Source organism: Artemia franciscana, chromosome 3 (assembly GCF_032884065.1).
Source record: "Artemia franciscana chromosome 3, ASM3288406v1, whole genome shotgun sequence".
NCBI classification, from domain to species: domain Eukaryota; kingdom Metazoa; phylum Arthropoda; class Branchiopoda; order Anostraca; family Artemiidae; genus Artemia; species Artemia franciscana.
This window is the reverse complement of record NC_088865.1, coordinates 27475391-27498290: the sequence shown is the minus strand read 5'-3', so window position 1 is coordinate 27498290 and position 22900 is coordinate 27475391. Positions and strand designations below refer to the sequence as shown.

The window sequence follows — 22900 nt, the reverse complement described above, 5'->3', positions numbered from 1 at the left end:
TGACTGTGACGGTAAAAAATAAATTATATTGCGTTACTCATCGTGCGCAGTGACTATTAGATATGATACTCGAGGTTCTTTCTCCCTTTTTTCACTTCAGAATTTTTAACGCAGCCATGGTATTAAGAATAATTCCATGATAAATCAAACAGTTTTGTAACGAACTGTAGTAAGGAGCAACCCGGCTCAATGATAAACGAAACTCTAAAAAATGAAATTTTGATACTAATAGATACATCAAAAGAATTAAATTTTTATGATGATTTTAAATACACAAGTTTAATCAAATTTAGTCTTACCTATCCAAAGTTACGAACCTGAGAAAATTTACCTTATTGTGGCAAATAGGGCAAAACACCCCCTAAAAGTCATAGAACCTTAACGAAAATCACACCATCGCATTCAGCATATCAGAGAAACCTACTGTAGAAGTTCCAAGCTGCTATCTACAAAAATGTCGAATTTTGTATTTTTGCCGGAAGACACGTCACGGATGCACGTGTATTTGTTTTGTTTTTTTCCCCAGGGGCGATCGTATCGACCCAGTGGTCCTAGAATGTCACGAGAGGGTTCATTCTAACGGAAATTAAAAATTCTAGTGCCTTTTTCACGTGACCAAAAAATTGGAGGGCACCTAGGCCCCCTCCCACGCTCAGTTCTTTCCCAAAGTCAACGAATAGAAACTTTGAGATAGCCATTTTGTTCAGTATAGTTACCTAATAACTATGTCTTTGGGGGCGGATTACTCCCTCACAGTCCTCGGGAAGGGACTGCAATTTACAAACTTTGACCGGTGTTTACATATGATAATAGCCATTGGGAAGTGTACAGACGTTTTCAGGGGGGTTTCTTTCTTGGTTGGGGAGGGGATTACATGGAAGGATCTTTCCATGGAGGAATTTTTCATGGGAGAAGAAAATTTCCATGAAGGGGGCGCAGTATTTTCTAGCGTAATTTAAAACAAAAAAAATAGAAAAACAAATATGAAAAAGTTTTTCAACTGAAAGTAAGGAGCATCATTAAAACTTAAAACGGACAGAAATTATTACGCATATGAGAGGTTCATCTCCTAAATACCTGCTCTTAACGCTAAAGTATTTTTAGTAATTTCAACTATTTATTCTACGGCCTTTGCAATTCAGGGGTCATTCTTGAAGAATTGGGACAACATTTAAGCTTTAGTGTAAAGAGCATGGTATTAATGAAGGGGTAAACCCCCTCACATATATAATAAAAATATACGAATATAGAAGTTCGTTACGTAAGCTAATTCATAAGTTACGTATATTTTTTACTACCAAAAACGTTAGTAAAAATTAAAAGTTCTAGTTATCTTTTTAAGTAACCAAAAGATTGGAGGGCAACTAGGCCTCCACCCCCACCCCTTTTTTTTATCAAAATCGTCCGATCAAAACTAAGAGAAAGCCATTTAGCCAAAAAAAAAAATATGCAAATTTCGTCTTAAGTATTCATGTGCGGAGAGCCAAAATCAAAACATGCATTAATTCAAAAACCTTCAGAAATTAAATTAGAAAAAAAAACAGTTTTTTTTTAACTGAAAGTAAGGGGCTGTTCCTTGCTCAATGCCCCGCTCTGTACACAAAAGTTTTTTTTACTGTTTTAAAAAGTAGATTTGAGAAAAACAGTCAAACTTTAGCGTAAAGAGCGGGGCATTGAGGAGGGAACAGCCCCTTTCATATAAGGAGTAATTTCTGTTCGTTTTAAGTTTTAACGTCACTCCTTACTTTCAGTTAAAAAAAAAAAAATCCATTTAATATTATAGAAGAATCCGAATAGACTCAAAACTAATGAAAAAAGAATCTTCAAAATCCATATTAATGATATATTATTTCAAATTTCTCGAATAAAAATTAAAATTCAACGAAAACTAAGCTTCCCAGAGCGTGTTTCTGTTAAACCACTTCTTAAAGCATCTTATGATCTGGTAGCTCTGTTACTGTCGGTCCCATAGGATAAGCAATACCACCAATGACAATCTTTGGCCCAGGATACAATCTGAAAAATACATTTGCTCCCCGCTTCAACTGATTTTTTTGCCTGAGGTCACGCCAGCACTCACACCAGTTTCCATACAAAGGAGTAAAAGGAGGCAAACCAGCCACAATCCTAAAAAGCAGAAGATGACTTTAGAACTACAAGGAAACAAACATTGACAAGCAGGATATAGACCAACAACAATATGTAAGTCTCCAGGACCCACTAGCCAGTTACAAAATCTACAGTTTCAGCGCAAGCAATTAGACTAAGATTAATTGGCACCCATCTATAATTTAAGAAGAAACATAGAGCGATAATATTACTTATTGGACGGTGGGTAAAAGAACATATAAATATGCTTAAAAGCCAGCAATGATAATTTAATGCTTTTAATTTTATCATTTATTCAGAAAATGTTTGCGCGCTATAAGCTCTGATTCAACTTTAATCAACGCACAGCTAAGCAGTGATGTAAAACAAAAGAGACTATGTATTGCCAGGTCATAAAAATGACACATATGAAATACCTAGAGAACGACTTGGGATAAAAAACTGGAACTTTCAGGGAGTGTTCAAAAGGGGAGTGCAAGACAAGCTATATAATACCAGCTTATCAAAATAACCTATACACGAAATCTTGGGAATGGCTTGGGATATCAATTTAGAACTATCAGAAAGTTTAGGGGACGGGCTATTGAAGATTTTTTTGGGGGGAGGGGGGTTCAATTTCTTTTCTCCGATCCCCATAAACAACTTTGCTCTATATAGCTCTATTGGACCTACAATATATTTACAGCTCAGTATTGACATATATCAAAAGACATCATGTATTGCCAGGTGATTAAACCTGTGCATTGGAAATACCTGGGAACCGCTTGGATGATCCACGTTTAAACTATTAAGGTGTATGTGTTGTTTTGTTTCTGGGGGGGGGGGTAAGTAGGCCACAGACCTTTACTTAAGGGAGAGGACAGAAGGGAAGGGTTTAGAGATTTTGGATTCTTTATCGCCAACCGAGAACTAGGATCTATTCCCGGTTGGCGGTGAAGACCGAAAGTAACCAAGGGTAACCAGAATATCAAAATACATATCTGAAATATCTCCAGAAGAGCTTGGGGGATCGATTTGAACTTTTCAAAAGGTCCCGTAGGACCAAGTGTACCTCAAGATTTGACATAGGACAGAAAATCAGAGATGAATCGAGAGAGAGAGACCATGTATTCAGGTTATCCAAATGATGTATAGCTACACCTGAGGAAGGCCTAGTGGGAATCGATTTAAAAGTTTTGGAGAGTTGGGAGGGAGGACCCAATGCGACTTCATGAGAAGTAAGGATCAACAGATGTAAGATTCGAATCCACGTAAATTCTTGAAATTATTAGCACCAGCCACCAGTAGATATTTGGATCTATTCATGGAAAAGTGGTGCGGTAAATTAAACGGCAGCATATTAACCGAGGCCGTCAAAGAAGGGCGTTTGTAATATCTTAAGAACAACTTAGTTTATGCTTTATCGGATAACGACGGACAAAAATGGGTCCTAATTTTGCTTCGACTCTGATAGGCTTGTAACGTAAAGGGCATGTAAACATGTTCAGACAGAACTCAATTAAAACAAAGATATTTTGAAGATTGGTTGTATCGATATAAAACATCTGATACCAGGCAACAAGTTTTGGTTTCTCAGATTGACTTTGACTTGCAGGGCAGGAAAGTCAGAGACAAGATCACCCCCCCCCCAAAAAAAGGGTTTTGAAAAACTTTTTTTAAGTTTTATTCTCAAGAAACTCAACATCACCCGCACTTATTTTGTATCCTATCGACTATTAGCTAACTGGGAGTATAATAAATAAACCTAAAAGGAAAAGTTATTTTAAAAAAAGTGTGTGTCAATTATTTATAAATCCCAAAATGGGCCATACATTGTTCTAGAACGACCAGAATGAAACCTTGTGGGTAAGTAGACTGGACATTAGTGCCCTTAAAGAAGACAACAAATTTTGGAAGAAAATGTGGTTAAATCGATTCTTAGCACGAAAATTCTGATTTTTGGTTTAGCCAGATATGCTTTGAAATTTAGGCATGTAGATACCTTACTTAAAATTCCAGGACCAAGGGCACCTCAACTGAAAAAAAAGGAAGCAAATCTGGATATAGTGATTCGTAAAGTCAAAATTTTTATAAGAACAAAACACAACTCTTTGATGAATAACCTTGATAAGTATCTATTTAAACAAACAAACCGTTATGACAGAATACAATACAGAAAATCATTTAATAAAATGATGCATTAAATCAGATGCATATTTTAGGGGGATATACAGGATGTGGTTCAAGATTGCTTCAGCCCTATAAGAGACAAAAACTAAATATTTAAAATATGTGAATATTAATCCCCTGATCGTCCACCCAAAACTATATATTAAATATTAGTAAAACTTTATGGCACCAAACTAGTGTTGATCAAAAATTTTGACAGAGTATTGATATTTTGTCTAAATCTTAAATTACAATCCTTAATTAGGAATCTAATTTAGAGAATCTAAAAAAAAAGAAAACATATGTTCCTAATATTAACCAATAATAGCATTATGTCAATCAAAAACGAACACAAATCAATTCAAAAGACGTTTCCCAAAACAAGTATGTCAACGGAAGCGAAAGAGCCATACTAAATCGTATGAAGAGCAGATAAATAAAATGAATCTTCGTATCGAACATAAAGGTAACAGATACATAATACATAGAAAGGTAATAGATACGTATGCAAACATATCTTTTTCCTCTCCATATCCATCCGCGTTTTGACTACAAATATATCCGATTTCTTGTAAATGAAGAAAATATTTTTTTAATTCTATAGCCTGTGTATAGGTGAATAAATACATTCTACAATGAACACAAATTAAAATTGATATCAAATAAAACTAGAAACAACTAGAACTTACTACAAACACGAGTAGGCCTACTGCCCCCTAAACCTTCTAAATGCCAGAGCGTCATTTGCTCTTTACTGACAAATTATATTTTAAAAATTTCCTCTTTCATAATTAGTCTATCGTTGCATAGTGAATTGATGCTCTCCTTGGGAATAGAGGGCCCAGGATTCGATCCCTACCGCAGCAGGGCTTCGCGACAAGCTTGCTACTTGTCCCTTTAAATAGACCCAGCAACTAAAGCATCGATTTGACGCCTTATGCACTAGCAATTGCTCTGGAGCATCTTCATCCTTTTTCATCTTTTATAGTTATAACACTATAGAATCAAAAATTGTCTAAACTTCCAAGAATATAATCTATTCAAACAAGTAATAGTTGTGTATGTGCATACTTTTTCTTGGAAACGGCACTGTATTTTTTCGGAACATTGGCATGCTAACATTTTCCAGTGTAAAAACAAAAAACAATCTACATAGGCCACGACTCAGGAAAAATTCGCTTCCCCCTCCCAACACCTTTAATACATTTTTAATAAATCGTCTGCTGAATGAAATTAGAGACCTAGCCACCAGAAAAAAACTGGCAAGCTCAAGATTGATAGTTGGTTTCAGATTTTACAAGGATGAAAAGCATTACTATTTTTAAGCGTTCCGAGCTGGGTTAATTTTGCATACATTTGTATGCAAGAAAATTCACACATTAGATTGTTTTACACATTAGATAACGCCATTTCTTTAGAAGAATTGTATCGTCGACAATTTTTGTTTTCTGATGAGAAAAAAACGATGTAGATAGATCATGACTTTGTAAAAATTCGTGATTTTGGAAAAAAATTCAACTGAATAACTTTACATTCATATGCGTTTCTTATCATTCTGTTTATTTTACTAATGCGTTAAAGTGTGCTTAGCAATGGTCGAAGTTTTCACAAGAATGCTTTTCCATAGTCAAAATTTTCCCAAGTGTTCATATGAAGTCACAAATAGTTATAATAAATTTTACTGAAAATGAATGTCTGTGCTAGACATTAAAAAAAAAATTGCAATTTAACTGGATTGCCGGCAGTATAAATAATCTATCGGTATAAATATACAAAAAGATTTGCCGAATAAAAGGCAGTCAAAAGTCAAAATTTGAATTAATGAATGTTTTGATTTTGGCTCTCGGCATATAAATAATTAAAACAAAATTTGCATATTATTTTTTTTGGCTAAATGGCTTTCTCATAGTTTTGATCGGAAGAATTAGAGAAAAAAGGAACGGAGGAGGAGGTCTAGTTGCCCTCCAATTTTTCGATTATAGAAACGCAACTAGAACTTTGAATTTTTTACGAACCTTTTCATTAGTACAAAATTTACGTAACTTACGAATTAACTTACGTAACGAACTTCGATATTCGTATGTTTTTATTAAGTATATGAGGGTATTCATCCCATCGTCAATACTTCGCTCTTTAAACTAAAAACTGAATTTTGTCCTAATTCCTTAAGAATGAACCCTGAATCACAAAGGCCGTAGAATAAATAGTTGAAATTACTAAAAAATAATTTAGCGTAAAGAGCGAGGTATTACGAGGAGGTGAACGCCTATGCGTAATAATTTCTGTTTGTTTTAAGTTTTAATACTGTTCCTTACTTTCAGTTAGAAAAAAACTTTTCATATTTATTTTTTCATTGTTTTTTAAAATAATGCTAGAAAGTACTGCGCCCCCTTCATTGAAATTCTCTTCCCCCATGACAGATTTCTCCGTAGAAAGATACTCTCATGTAATCCCCCCTCAACTTCTCCCCCCCCCAAACCAAAAACATCCCCCTGAAAACGTCTGTACACTTCCGAATAGACATTAGTATATTTAAACAACGGTCAAAGTTTGTAACTTGCAGCCCCTCCCACGGGGACTGTGGGGGAGTAAGTCGTCTCCAAAGACATAGTTATAAGGTTTTTCGACTATATTGAATAAAATGGCTATCTCAGATTTTTGATCCGGTGACTTTGGGGAAAAAATTAGCGTGGGAGGGGCCCTAGGTGCCCTCCAATTTTTTTGTCACTTAAAAGGGGCACTAGAACTTTTAATTTCCGTTAAAATGAGCCCACTCGCGACAATATATGACTACTGGGTCGATACGATCACCCCTGTGGGGGGGGGGGGGAAACAAACAAAAAAAAAACAAATAAACACGCGTCCGTGATTAGTCTTCTGGCAAAAAATGCGAAATTCCACATTTTTGTAGATAGAAACTTGAAACTTCTACACTAGGGTTCTCGGATACGCTGAACCTGATGCTGTGATTTTCGTTAAGATTGTATTACTTTTAGGGGGTGTTTCCCCATATTTTCTAAAAAAGGCAAATTTTCTCAGACTCATAACTTTTGATGGTTAAGACTAAACTTGATGAAACTTATATATTTAAAATCAGCATTAAAATGCAATTATTTTGATGTAACTATTGGTATCAAAATTCCGTTTTTTAGAGTTTCGGTTACTATTGAGCCGGGTCGCTCCTTACTACAGTTCGTTACCACGAACTGTTTGATAAGTTCAAAGCATCACAAAATCGATAAGCCTTGTAAAGATCTACTAAAGTCACCATATATAGGTCAACAAGATGATGCGTTTTGTTCTTAAGTAAGATGTTGTGAATTTTAAATAATTTTTTATTGCCTTTGCATTGTGAAGTAAACTAAAAATATGCAAATAGCATGTAAAACTTTAAATCAAGACAATAAAAAACTAACTAAAAAAAACAGTAATACATTTCTTTTTCTTGATTAAAAGTTAAGTTGAACTTTAACTTTATTTACCCTGGGCTGGAACGTACGTTTTACAAACGAATGAAAAAAACGAAATTAATCTTTTTTAACATGAAAGAAAAGACTAAAAACGAACAGATACCATCCCTGAATATGAGAGGAAGGGGGGCTTTCACCTACCTCATTACTCCGATTTTTACAATAATGATCAACTGGCCTTTTACTAAAATTAAATACAAAAACAAGTTTTTTTTAACTGAAAGTAAGGAGCGACATTAAAATTTAAAACGAACAGAAATTACTCCGTATATAAAAGGGGCTGCTCCCTCCTCAATACCCCGCTCTTTACGCTAAAGTTTGACTCTTTCTCTCAAATCTACTTTTTAAAAGAGTAAAAAACTTAAGCGTAATGAGCGGGGCATTGAGGGGGGAACAGCCCCTTTTATATACGGAGTAATTTCTGTTCGTTTTTAGTTGTAATGTCGCTCCTTATTTAGGATTATTTATGATCGCTCCTTATTTCTTTTTTAATTTAATTCGTGAACGCTTTTGAATTAATGCATGTTTTGATTTTGGCTCTCCGCAGAGGAATAATGAAAACGAAATTTGCATATGCGTTTATTTTTTTGGCTAAATGGCTTTCTCCTAGCTTTGATCGGACGATCTTGAGAAAAAAAGGAGCGGGGGAGTAGGCCTAGTTACCCTCTAATTGTTTAGTTACTTGAAAAGGCAACTAGAACTTTACGAATGTTTTTATTAGTAAAAATATATGTAACTTACGAATTAACTTACGTAACGAACTTCTAAATTCGTATGTTTTTATTCCGTATATGAGGGGGTTCGCCCCCTTGTCAATACCTCGCTCTTTACACTAAAGCTTAAATTTTGTCCCAATTCCTTTAAATGACCCTGAATCATATAGGCCGTAGAATAAATAGTTGAGATTAAGAAAATCACTTTCGCGTAAAGAGTGAGGTATTAGGAGGTGAATCCCTCATATTCGTAATAATTTCTGTTCGTTTTAAGTTTTAATGCTGCTCCTTACTGTCAGTTGAAGAAACTTACATATTTTTTTTCATTGCTTTTTAAAAAATCGCTGAAAAATCCTGCACCCCCTTCATGGAAATTCTCTTCCCCCATGACAAATTCCTCCATGGAAGGTCCCCACCACATAACCCCCTCCCCTCAAACCCTCTCCCCCAATAAAAAAAAACCTGAAAGTGTCTGTACACTTCCCAATAACCATTACTATGTCTAAACACTGGTCAAAGTTTGTAACTTGCAGCCCCTCCTACGGGGACTTTGGGGAAGTAAGTCGTCCCCAAAGACATAGTTTTAGGTTTTTTGACTATGCTGAATAAAATAGCTATCTCAGAATTTTGATCCGGTGACTTTTGGAAAATAATGAGCGTGTGAGGGGGCCTAGGTGTCCTCCAATTCTTTTGGTCACTTAAAAAGGGCACTATAACTTTTAGTTTCCGTCATAATGAGCCCTCTTGCAACATTCTAGGACAACTGGGTCGATACGATCACCCCTGAAAAAAAAACAAATAAACACCATCTGTGATCTGTCTTGTGGCAAAAAATACAAAATTCCACATTTTTGTATATAGCGGCTTGAAACTTCTACTGTAGGGTTCTCTGATACGCTGAACTATTACTCTGATTCTATTACTTTTAAGGGGTTTTCCCCCCTATTTTCTAAAATAAGGCAAATTTTCTCAGGCTCGTAACTTTTGATGGGTAAGACTAAACTTGATAAAACTTGTATATTTAAAATCAGCGTTAAAATATGATTCTTCTGGTGTAATTATTGGTATCAAAATTCCATTTTTTAGAGTTTCGGTTACTATTGAGCCGGGTCACTCCTTACTACAGTTCGTTGCCACGAACTGTTTGATCTTATTAGAATGTAAAACATGTTGTCGGTTGGTAATTTTAGTGCATATGAATGTGCATATTCATTTTTTTTCAAAAAAGATCATTTTTACTAACAGGTAGATACATACTTTAGAAAGCTCAAGTCAAATATTTGAAAAAAGTGAGGGAGGAGGGGGAGGCTTGTCAGCCCCTGCCACATTTAGGGTAATATCTGTCTGTTTTTAAATTTTACTTCGCTCTTTATTTTCAGGGGATTTTTTTTTTTTTTATTTAATTACTCAGAAAATTCTCAAAAGATTGGATTAGCACAATGCAAAATAGATTTGACACCCACCTTCCACAAAATATGCCAATGTAGCAACAAATACTAAAAGAAATATACAGGCTAAATACATTCTAAAATTATTTTAAGCTAGACAATTGGTAAAATGTCACCCCAACATGTTGGAAGATGGAAAACATTTAATATACATTATTAGCATCAATGATGAAAGTTGCTGCTACTATATTCCAGCAAACCAATTTCTTTGAAGTACTGCAATAAAATTATATAAGATCTAAGATATATCTAAGCCAATAATAAAATATTACAGTAGACCAAAAAAGGTTGCTTTTGGAGTTAAGCTAATTTCAAGAAACAGATTGTTTAAGACATTGTAGCAAAGGATCTCATCCTTTTATATTATTCCTATGATTTTATAGAACTAAACTTTATTTTACAAAAAATAGAAATTATCAATAACAATTCCCTAAATCAAAACAGCTAAATAATTGTCAAACCTTTTCACCCCTAAGAAAGACCATTTCTAAAATCTTTAACGCCAAGAAATAGTTATAAATCGTGAATAATAAAAAAATCTGAAAACTGAGAGGAAAAATAAAGAAGTTATTCTAACGTTCGAACTCCTACAGAGTACAGCGAAATGTTACCTTGAGTTGTTAACAGCCATCGTTGTTGACACAACGTGGAAGGGGTATGTGAGTGACGAAACTAGAACCTAGAAATAAGAACATATGGCAATACTTCATAGGCAAAATATCAAACTATAATTTTCATTAGTAAATAACCCTACTAACAAGTAAATACAGAGGTATTTAAGAGGATAGCATATGCTTTCATATGCTATCCAGTTAAATGTTCAGTGTGTCCATAATGGGTATTACTAAGTTTAGCTGTTTTGACGGAACGACTCACGAAGTCTTCTCACCAATAACAGTGCATAGGATCGTGAGGTACGACTAAAAAGATTCTGCTTGATGTCAAGACTCTTCAGCGGTAGCTATTCGTAAATTTAAGTTCCTCTGTGTTGTGACCGGTGGCTGCATTACTATAGAAATAAGTAAATCATTTATTATCGGGAAAAGTGTTCGAAAGTAAGGTGTATACTTTATTTTGCGTTTGATTCGTTTTGATAGCATACTGACAAACACATCAAGACAACACGATAGACTTTGAGACCTCTGGTCTCTGAAGACAGGGATTAGAGCCCTAGTTTCGTTGGTTGTTAGGATTGGACGGGGTCATTGGTGTGACTCTATAAGCTCAGACAGAGTCGATCCAGCCTAAATGGGTACCTGGAGAAATCTGGGGAAGGTAAAGACGAAGGATGTGCAAAGGCACAATAGGGTGGTCCCCAGCCCCCCTTGCACTTCCAGGCTGAAGAGCCATGAAACGGAGATCAACACCATTGATCGAGATTGTAAAAATCCAATGCTGTATTCTTTACCTTTATTTCATGTAGAAACTTGTGACATATATAAAGATTTTGTTTTATATAGGCTATTTACATAATTTGGGCTCTTCCCTGTGAGAAAATCCATATTACCCCCCCCCCCCCCAAGATACACACTTTTGTGGCCTATCGACTGCTTGCATCAAAAAGACAATGCTGAAATTTTTATATGGTTCAATACGGGCTAAAGGGGACTTAAGAATATATGGGGCACCAGGCTACCTTTGATCGACTTCGATCCTTAGGGCACTAGAAAAATTCTCCAATTAATGATTAAATGAGATTTCCTGGACTTTCTAAGTCTCTCCGTTCCGTTCTAAATGAGTCCAACAAAAAAAGGAACTACATACCACTCTTTACTAAGGTAACACTATTGTGTTTTAAACACTACGGTTGCTACTGATGTTCGCTCTACACCCGAAGTACATAGCAACATGATACAATAAATTATTCTAATAAATCCTCGCCACTCATTCAAAGAAAGAAAGTAAAGTCATAAAAGCGAAGTTAGAAATCTCCTTTCTTCGTCCTTTAGAACACTTGGGAAAAGAAAACCGTTAGACGAAAATCTTATCTTAAGGCTGCTACGATTTAAAGTCACGGAAGAAATAGGGCGTGACATGGAAATTCGGTTGCAATCTTCAGTTTTTGTTCTCTAGCTTTAATGAAGTACTTGTGAGCACTGAAATACTCCAAAAACAAACTTACACATTTGAAGTGGACCCTGAAAAAATCAATGGATTTCTAAGCACATAGAAACAACCTAATCACTTTAAATCTGTTTTCAAAACACGGGACGGTTTAAATAATAAGAAACTTAATAGGGGCTAGAAATTAAGACAAGCAAAATAAATCAACGCAACAAGTCAAATTTAAAACGAACAAAATTGCTATCCTTGAATAAATGGCACTTGAATAAAACAAGTTGACACGAACAAAAATTCATGCTAATAACGACGATACTATTGTCATTATTTCTTATAATGTCATTCGCACTTTACATAAAACGACACGTATTTCAAAGTGTGGGTTTTATTTTTCATAAGATTGGAAAGAAACAACAATAATCAAGTTCAAGGGGAAGAGATAAACTATTTCCAAGATCAAATAAAATAGTGAATTTCAGTTTAGTTTTACTATTTTCAAAAGGACACTTTTCTGTCGCTCCCCTTTTGATTCCATTTCATTAAAAAAGTATACAAAATTAATGCGTCAATAAAACTCATAAAACGTCAGTTTTGAAGTTCAGGTGATTTTTTAAGCAATCTGTTTAGTTTACTCAAACTTTGCGGAATAGACATATCAATATATGATTCACAAAATTATTTTCAATACCTTTGAAAAAGAAATAACCATTGATAAAAATGTGCTGGTTATCAAGACTTCCAAAACTGAACTGACAGTTTTAAACTACATGATAGAAAAAAAAAATTCCTAGAATGTTGAACATAACTAATGCTTCCAACTCCATAATAAAAAAACATGCTGTTCAAAATTTGTTTCTAAAAAACCACAAAAGACACTCTAGCCTTTAGGAGGTTTGAGTGGGCGGTAACACCTTTCGTATAAAGTATATTTACTATTCATTTGAATTTGTGTTATTTTTGGGTTTCATTTACCCATTCCTAACGATTTTTCGTTCCTTTAGAATCTGACCTATTATATAGTTTTCTTTATTTATGTCCGTTTTAGGCTTTAATATCGTGCTTCACTTTTCTTCAAAAACATGTGTTTTCGAAGTAAGTGTTTTTAATCCGTTTCGATTCGTTTTTTTAATTGACAAAATTCTAAAATGTGTTAACTGTAAAAAAAAATGTTTTTTAAGCTGTTTTTAGGCCTTTTACTTAAGAAATGAAATTTTGCTTTGCAATTTAAATTGTAAGAGAAACTCCTTCGGTAATTTTTTTTTGCAGTAGTTTTTTTTACAATACGTGTTTGAAGTCTGCGTGATTTTTGATCGCCTATGAGGCTGAATTCATCTTGACTCCCATCCTGTGGACTCCGCATACTATGGATGCATTTCATTAGAGATAATTTTTTGTTCAGTTTCATTGTTACTTATTAATACATTTCTTAATGCATTCAGGATTTTCTATAAAAGGAATTATTTTAGTTATCTTTAAACAAAGTTAAGTTTGTCTTTAATTGAAACAATTCCCGTTACTTATGGGCGCTTACTTTCATGTAAAATCTTAAGTGTTTCTTAACAAGGAGCTCTAATGTTGCTGAATATATGATTCGGGATTATTTTTTTTTATTATGAAATTCGAACAAAATTTTCACCCCTTAACTTCAGCAAAAATTCGTTTTTATTTTAGGATAAAAATTCAATTATTGCAGAAATGTCAAGAGGAGTCACAGAGCCTTTTTATGTTTCTAATCCTCCAATAGAAACATAGGGTCCCAGCCAAGACGCGCACACAACAGAAGGTAGGTTCTAAGTCAATATGTGAATAAGTGAAACTGCCGAGTCAACTGGCTGACGGGCTAAAGGGTGAAAGACAAAAGTTAGAACTTAAAATGTTTTTATTTTTATTTTTTTTAGTTTCTGGTTCAATTACCTGAGATTGATGGCATCCTGTCGTGGAATTGGCCTAAAATTCTGAAGAACTAACATCCATTTAAAATTCGGAATATATGTGCTTACGCCAAAACAGAATTTCCGCAAAAATTTGCAGACCAATGAGTTTCCCAGGCAAAGCACTAGCCAGCTTCAAAGTTTCTGTAAGTCGTTTGTGTTATGCTTCATTGACCCAGGGTATTTTTCCCAAAAGTTTAAGGCTAATAGCATAAAATGATAAACAACTACCGGTTGAGATGGTGTTGGAGGGGCCACAGGCACACTTTGTGCCTAGAATCTGTAGATTGGAAGCATAGACTCACTCATTTTTGACTCATGCCAGAGTCAGGACTTTGCTCATTCTTCCACTGACTTATTTTTGCATCAAGTCACTCTTAAACTTGGGGCTTATTCGATTTTTTTTTTCACGAAGTCGGTACATAGCTGCTTTTTTTTGCATCGAGCCATAAATTACCTTTTTCTTACATCAATCTAGCACTCAGTCCCTTTTTCACAGGGTCAGTCCACAACTAGAAACAAGTTCGTTTCAGAAATGACTGAGAACTTTACTCGCTACTGCACTGAGTCACGACTTTTTTTTCGCACTAAATCAGGACGAAGCGTCTTTTTGTACTAGTCTACACTACAACTACTAACAACCCACTGCAGCACCAAGCCCCTGTGGCCAACAAAACTTCACACCTTCCTCCTCCATCCCAGTCTATTTAATGCCTCCCTCTTTACACCCTCCCAGGAAGTTCCCGGTTCCCTTAAATCTTTCCTTACGACATCCTCCCACCTCAACCGGGGACAACCTGATTTTCGTTTGGCTCTAAACAGTTGACGAAATGAATAATCTTTAGTAATATGTCATCTTTCATCCACGGAACGTTCTTAAGCCACCTCAACCTTTCTCTCATTATCGTCCAACAGAACGGGATTGAACTACACTTTTCGTAGTCTACTGTTGAGATACGGTCAGTCCGTCAGGTACCCAAAACAATCTGTGGTTAATTTCTTTGAAAAACATCTAGCAAATCTTCTTTCGTTGTTTGGAGTGCCCATGCTTCAGAACCATACTTAACCACTGTCATCATTGTGACTTACAATATTCCAACCTGGTTTGCAGAGTTATAGTCCTATTCGTCCAAATTTCCTTCAATTGTCAAAATATCCTGGCCCAGTAGGTTGCTAGCTACCGCTGCGACCTGGATCATCTGACAGTTTTTCACCAAACTTGCTTTTCAACTTTTGGTTACTACGGGCAGCAATACACCTTTTACAAGGTTACAGCTACAGCTGCAACTATGATTTACTAGGTTGTATCTACTACTGCAATAATGGTTTAGACTTCGTTCTCTACTTTAATTTGTCTTTTACTACATACATGCTTTGTTCTTTTCTAGATTCTCGTTTGTTGTTTGCTAGATTTGTGTTTTTTTCTTTATTATATTCATTATTTGCTTATTACTAGATTCTTGATTTGTTTACTACTAGATTCGATGTCTGTTCTTTGCTAGATTTGTGATCGTCACCTAACACCACATTTTCATCTTCTCTTATTCCTAGCCTTAGCAACGTAGTCTTCTTAACATTGATTTCTAAACACATTCTTCCAGCCTGAACTTGCAAAAGTTCTAAAAGTTTATTCATTTAGCTAACAATTTCATCTATCCTTAAATCATCAGCGTAATCGAAGTCAAGGAGAGTTTTGTTTTCCGATTTGATTCCATGTTTGTCTGGTAAACCACACAAGGATAAGACCTTCACTAAGGCTCTTCTATCAGAGATCAGTTCGAGCTTGGCTTACTTTCACACCGAATCAACATTAGGCTTAGTTGTACAAAACGTCAGGACTTAGCACACATTTTAACCAAGTTAGAGTTTTAGCTCGTTTTTACACTAAGTGAGAACTTGCCTCGTTTTGCACTGAGTGAGAACTTGGATCTTTTTCATAGTCAGTAAGGAAATAACTTATTTTCGGATAACATCACAGCAATTTCGCAGCTTCCACTTTGGCCATTGTTGCGCTCAAGACTTACCTCGTTTTTGCATAAAGCGCGTAAACAGCTTAGTCTCAGCTCATTTTGGCGTTGAATCAGGAGTGATCCTGTTTTTGCACCAAGTCGGTATCTTGCTTGTTCTCAGCTGACTTTTACACCAAGTCGGGACTTAGTTCATTTTTAAACCAAGCTTGGACTAAGACATCGTTGTTGCACTGGGTCTGGGCCTATCAATTTTTTGCTACGAATCAGGGTTTTGCTTGTTTTCTACACCACGTAAACCTATAGTTTGGAGAGAATCGTACACATTCTTTTGTGTGGGGGAGGGGAAATAGTGAAAAACCACTTTTATTCGATAATTTAAATAAGAAGTACCCTGAAATTCAGAAAAATTTAGGATTATAGGGAGAAAGGGAGGAACGGTGCTCATTTAATCAAACATACTGATAATTTTTGCACGATTACGATTTAAACAAGGTATAATATGACTACATTCATTCCAAAAAGTTGGTAGTGGAGGGTGGGGGATGTCAGAGGGGACACGGGCCCTCTTGATATCCTAGTAGGGGAAATACAGATGTCCTAGTATGAGAATATGCTATGTGCAAAATAGTAAATAAAAAAATTCAATCGTACAAAAACCTAATAGCTTACATTTTATTTTGCTTTCTTGCTTTTACAGGCATAACAGTTTATACTTAAATAATGTTGGCGGATTTTTCGTGGATACAAAAAAAAATAGAAAAAATAAACAAATAAAATAAAAGGAAAACATTTAGAGTTTTTTTTTCATAGGACAAGTTCAGCTTTTGTGAAACATGATTTTACATCCCATAAAAGAAGGCTGTTCCCAGAAGAGACACGATAGAAATCATTACAAAAAGAATACAGTATTATAGTTTCAAAACAAGAGGGGAGAGGAAAAACAAGGGAGGAAAGGTCCATCGCTTCTATAAGTACAAGAATCAAGATAGATAACAATAAATCCGTCAAATCATACGGGAGATAATCTTGCTAGCCCAATTTAAATACAAAACTGTAGTTGAAGAAAGAATTTAAAGAGATGTTTTCGACCGCTTTAAAGGCAAACAAAACCATTAAAATGTGAGAAAATAGAGGTTCAAAAGCAGGAATCGATCGAACAAAGTACATGAGCATATTCGAAACTGCGCGGTTTTCTTGACATTTGTCCATAGATGTTGAAGCATAAAACAAACACTAGCTTGTGTTTTTTTCTAGTAGACTTTTAATTTATCTTCTTTTCGTTTTAAAAATGCATTCTTTAAAAATGAGTTATACTCACTAAAAAACGTAAAAAACGTAAGATGTGTATAAAATAAGTCTAGTAGACAGGCCTATTTGATCCAGTAGAAATAGTAGGCACTATTCTAAAAGCTTTCAAACCTACAGATTCCTACTCAGATTAAAATAAAATTTATGGATATAACATAACAAACCAAAGTTGCAATAAAACATTTTAAAAAGCGAATAGATTTATAGCATCAAACAGTTCGCAGTAATAGGAATGTAATAATAGTAGGCAAAGTAAGGAATGGCATAGGTCTATAGGAACAAAAACCCTAAAAAAAACTAAGTATTTATAGCAATAAATACATCAAAAGCAGTTCCTTTATGAAAAAAAAACAAGTTTTTAACTGAAAGTAAGGAGCAAAATTAAAACTTAAAACGAACAAAAATTACTAGGTATATGAGGGGGATTACTCTACAAAAAAAAACACTCTTTACGCTAAAGTTTGCTAATGCTTTTAAAAAAAGCTTCTTATTGTTCTAATTAAACGAACACAGTATTTCAGGAGTCGTTCTTATAGAATTGGGACAAAATTCAAACTTTAGCGTACAGAGTGAGGTGTCATGGAGGAGTAACCCCAATCATATACATAAAAATTTCTTTTCGATTTAAGCTTAATGTTGCTCCTTACTTTCTGAAAAAAACGTGTTTTTTAATTCAATTTCTTATTCTTTTTCAAATAATTCCAAAAAATCTGGATACTCCTCCATGGAAAAATCCTTCCTCCCCAAGAATTTATTCTCTTGACAATTCAATCCTGGTGAAAATTTATTCAGGACAATTAACTAATACATTCGTGTAGGAATCCAGGCATATTCCCCCAGTGTTAAATTTTTTGGGAAAAATTCACCCCCCCCCCTGGAAACTTCTCTCCCCATGGAAAATGATTCCCGTGGAAAATTCTACCAGCAGATAACCCCCCCCCCCGGCAAATGTATGCATACTTCCCAATGGTAAATATAATGCGTAAACAATGGGCAAATTGCGTAACTTAAGGACCTTTTCCCAGGGGCTTTGGGAGGGCCGTGATATCCCAAAAGGCAAAACTATTCGGCCTTCAACTATGCTGAACAAAATAGCTATCTCAAAATTTTGATCAGACAGTTTTGAGAAAAGGGGCGTGGGAGGGGGCCTAGTTGCCCTTCAATTTTTTGGTCACTTAAAAGGGCATTAGGAATTTTTATTTCCCTTCGAATGAGCCCTCTCACAATATTCTAGAACCATTGGGTCGATACAATCACCCCTGGAAAAAAAAATGAACACGTATCCGCGATCATTCTTTTGTCAAACAAAAAAATCTAGATTTTTCCAGAGGAGCTTGAAACTTTTCATTAAGATCCTATTACTTTTAGGGGGTGTTTCCCCCTATTTCAAAAATCAGGGAGGTTTTCTCAGGCTCGTAATCTTTCATGGGTGCGATTAAACTTAATAAAACTAGTGTATTTGAAATCAGCATACAACTCAAATTTTTTTGATATATCTACTATCGGAATCAAAATTCTGTTAAGTAGAGTTTCGGTTACAATTGAGCCAGGTCACTCCTTACTTACAGTTCCTTACCACGAATTGTTTGATGATCGCCCTGTACATTGTGCTTATTGAGAACTTATCTGTGGATATACCTTTTTCGCTTAATTGTTTTTGGACTGATGCCGAGTCGTGAGTGAAATTTGCTTATCATGGACAATTGGAATACCAGTACGCTTTATTATTGCCCAAGTTTTGAATTTTGCTCAGCACAATCTCGATGAGGGGTTGGACCATTAGTCGATTGTGAAATACGCTAGTGATTTTTTCCCGTACGAAGATGTTCTTGGCGCTAAGAAACTTTTATATAGCAATTGCTTCCCAGATGAGCCTATACCTCGTCGTTCGGGACCCAGTGCTAAGAATAGTTCATTGTCGGACATTATCGCTACTCTTTCTCGCTGCTCTCCAGAAAATATTAATATTCCAGAGTTCGTGATCAAATCCCCTCCGAAGTCCCTAGCATTCCGGCGTCAGCTTATTCTATCCTTACCGCCAAAGTCAACCAGTGCCTTGATCAGCTAAAATCGCTTGCTCACCTCAATAGTCCAGCAAGTCTGTCGGTAAAGTACGATCCGGTAAGGAAAAGATGGGTTGTTGTTACACGGGATAAAGTTTCCGCCAATTCTCTTGCCTCATCTGCTGTTGCGAGCTATCCAAATATTCTTGCTAAAGCGATTGATCGCAAACCTCTTGGTGTAATTAGGGAACTTCCCGATAGTGTTTCTAGCAGTATACTCATCCCCGGTATTCCTGGTCTTGTTGAGGCCACCCAGATCGGCTCTTCTCATACATTCCGTTTAGAGTTCCTTGATTCCGCTGCACAGAAATCTGCCATCGCTACAGGTCTGCGCTTGGGTTACGAGTCTTATAAAATATCGGAATACAAAGAACTGCCCAGACGGCGTCTTATATGCCAAAGTATCCATCACTCGTTAGCTCACTGCCCATGTGCCCCGAATGAGATGAAGTGCTCTAAATGTTCTGGATGCCATTCCAATACTAAAGACAATCCTTGCTTAGAGGCTCCGAAATGTGCCAACTGCGGCGAAGCTCATGTCTCCTATAGTATGAATTGCCCAGTGATATAACGCGCTCTGAGCTCTGCTCCAGAATGAACCAAACACTATTTTAAGTTTTGCTTCTCTCAATATTAACGGCACAAAAGACAAAGACTTGTTAATTAATGAATTATTAGTCCATGACATAGTGTTCTTGCAAGAACATCTTTTGACCAAATCAAACGTTTCTAGCCTAAAGCGATCTTCTGTCCACCATTTTTTTTTCGCAAGAGGCCAAGAAAACTAGAGACCGCCCTTCCGGTGGCCTAGCAATTTTCTTCCGTTCCCCATCAAAGCCCACTATGATTCATTGTGATGATAACATCTTAGCGATTCAATGTGACAGTACCGCCTTTATAAACGTTTACTTACCTTGCGATCGACGTTCTTTAGCATTGTTCACATCTTTCGCTAAATGTTGCTCCAATTTAAAGTCTACTCGAAAGTCTACGTTTGAAAGACCTAAATTGGGTTTTAGTTGGTGACCTTAACTGTGACATTCTTGGTACCTCCTATAGGTCAATCCTCTTGCTAGAATCACTTCCTAGCATATCACGTCGCAGTTAAGAGCCTCCCATTCACGTGTATTCATAACAGAGGCTGTTCAAAATCGAACCTGGATCACGTGATCTCTTCCAGTTCCAGATTAATATCATCGATTGTCAGAGTGAACGAAGAGAAGATTGATGACGACCACCTTATTTTTAGCTGTAATTTATCCTGTGATCTATCTGGCAAAACACTTTCGGCTCAGCCGAACCGGCATACGAAGTTGAACTGGGATCGTGCTTATGTCTCACTATACCTTGCTACGCTAACTGCTTTACTATCGACCATAAAGTGCCATATCACCAGCTGCAAACTTCAGTTTCCTCGCCTTCAAGTAGAGTTGACCTAAATTGCTATTATTATCAAATTGTCCATTGCCTTAGATCAGTTTCCAAAGCTGCAGTGCCTGTGGATAAAGTCCGGATTGGTACAAGAAAGCATAATTGGAACGTTGATCCTGAAGTAAAACGTGCTAAGCAAAAAGCCTAATTTTGGCTACGTATGTGGATATCATGTGACCAACCATCGTCCGGAGCTGTTTTCTCTGTGAAACAAAAGTGTAAACTTGAATATAAGGCCAGTTTGAAGAGAGCACGCTTGAATGCATGGCCAGGCCCCACCGATAAGGCCTCCTGGAATAAGGTTATTAATAGTGAGAAATGTTCCCCATCTACCCTATCTTGTCTCCAGCTAGCTAATTTTGTTGATCATTATAAGAGTGTGTTCAGTGTATGTAATAGTTTTCTTCAGTCTTTTTATTATAAGTTGCTTAAACCGCTTTTACCACACCGTCTCCTGCAGGCTCATATTCAGCCTGTAGCAATATCTAAAATTCGCCGGGCTTCAAGAAAAATTAAGCGTTCAAATAGCCTTGATGGTGACAGCCTTTCTTACCGATTTTTTGCTTATGATTGTCTTGCTCTACTTAACCATCTACAAATATTTTTCCAGTCTTGCTTAGCACAGTCACTTGTTCCTGATAGTTTCCTTTGTGGCCGTGTAACGTCTATTCAAAAGCGAGGCAAGGACTCCACGTCATGTGTAAATTATCGTCCCATTACAGTGTCGTGTTTTTTTAAGTAAGTTGCTTGAACATTTGTTACTACCAGAAATCGAGTCGAATTGTGATTTTACGCCTTTTCAATTTGGTTTTCGGAAAAGTTTCGGTTGCTCCCATGCACATCATGTTTTAAGCCGACTCATGAAAGGTGCCGTAAAAACTAAAATGTCTTTACACTGTCTTGTTGTTCATATTTCTGGAGCTTTCGACAATATCGTGCACTCTCAGGCTCTATTTTCCCTTGCGTCTTCAGGTGTTAATCCTTCCGTACTAAGTTTATTGTCTTCTTGGTATTCAAAGTCTAAAATTCAAGTTACCTGGAATGGCCAAGCATCTGACCCGGTAAAAATTAATAAGGGAGTTCGGCAAGGTGCCGTATTGCCTCCTAGTATATTTAAATGCGTGCTTGCATCGTGCCTGCTTCCCCTTAGAAGTTCTGTTTTTTTACGGTAATATTGGATTGTCTTCTATTACATATGCAGATGACGTTCTTCTTGTTGCCCGGACTCGCCGTGGATTGCTTTCTAATTTTACTATATTAACCAATGAACTATCTAAGATTGGACTGTCAGTTAATGCGTCTAAATGCGAGTTTATTTGTTTTATTAGTCCTTATGCGGTCGCTCCATTCGTTGCTGGGGCTGCAGTTCTACCATGTTCTTCTTTAGTTAGTTGGCTTGGTCTGTGTTTCGGCCCAACACTTTCCAATACCTGTTCATCCCTAGTGAATCAAGCCGTAAAAAACCTACGCGTCGCTTACGGAAAAATATCCCCAAACAAAATCCGTCACAACCGCAACGGTTTGTGCGTGATTTATAACGCTTATTGGACCCCTGTGCTTTTGTTTTTATCAGGCATGGTTCATCTGTTTTGTAAGAAAGATCGACATACTCTACGTACGGCTTATTTCAGATATTACAAATTCCTCCTCCGGCTTCCTAGATGGGACCGAAACAAAAAAATAATTGCTCGATTTGGTTTAATAGATGTGCCTTCTCAGATTCGGTCTTCCAGTAATGATTTATGTAAAAAGATTATCAACTTTATTCACGTTTATGACCCTCTGCAGCCTTTTTTCCATATTGATACTGGTTAATTAGTCCATGTTGTCTTTTGTTAGTTTGATTTTTTTCTTCGCTGTTTATCGTTTTTATTTTTGTTTATTTATAATACTCCGTACTTCGTGTTTTTTATACTTTTACGGGTAATAAAGTTCATTCATTCATAAGTCGTTAATTCTAATGTTACCCAAGAAGTTCCGAGCCTGAGAAAAACGGGGGAAACATTTCAAAAAGGGGTGCAATCTTGATGAAAAACAAAGCATCATATTGAACATGTCCAAAGACCTTGTTTCGGATGATTTAACCTCTTATGCGTAAAAAGAAGGAACGAAAAAAGAAATTTGCAGTTTTCGAGAAATTGGATAACGCTTATTTGTTGCTCCTTTTTTTAATTTTTTTTTAGGGGTAGTGATTCGAAATAGTGGTGGTAAAATAGGGCTCATTTAGCAGGAATTAAAAGTTCCAACG

General features: G+C 36.1%; 1 protein-coding gene across 1 annotated transcript in view; it reads right to left on the bottom strand.

The window, feature by feature from the left end:
• Positions 1 to 1829: 1829 nt before the first annotated feature.
• The window catches only part of LOC136025104 (mitochondrial carrier homolog 2-like), a 99703-nt gene continuing 78632 nt past the window's right edge, over positions 1830 to 22900 (bottom strand). The window contains exon 8 of the mRNA XM_065700833.1: positions 1830 to 2127. Within this exon, the coding sequence (XP_065556905.1) occupies positions 1926 to 2127 (202 nt within the window). The 3' untranslated portion in view covers positions 1830 to 1925. The remainder of the gene's footprint in view (positions 2128 to 22900) is intronic.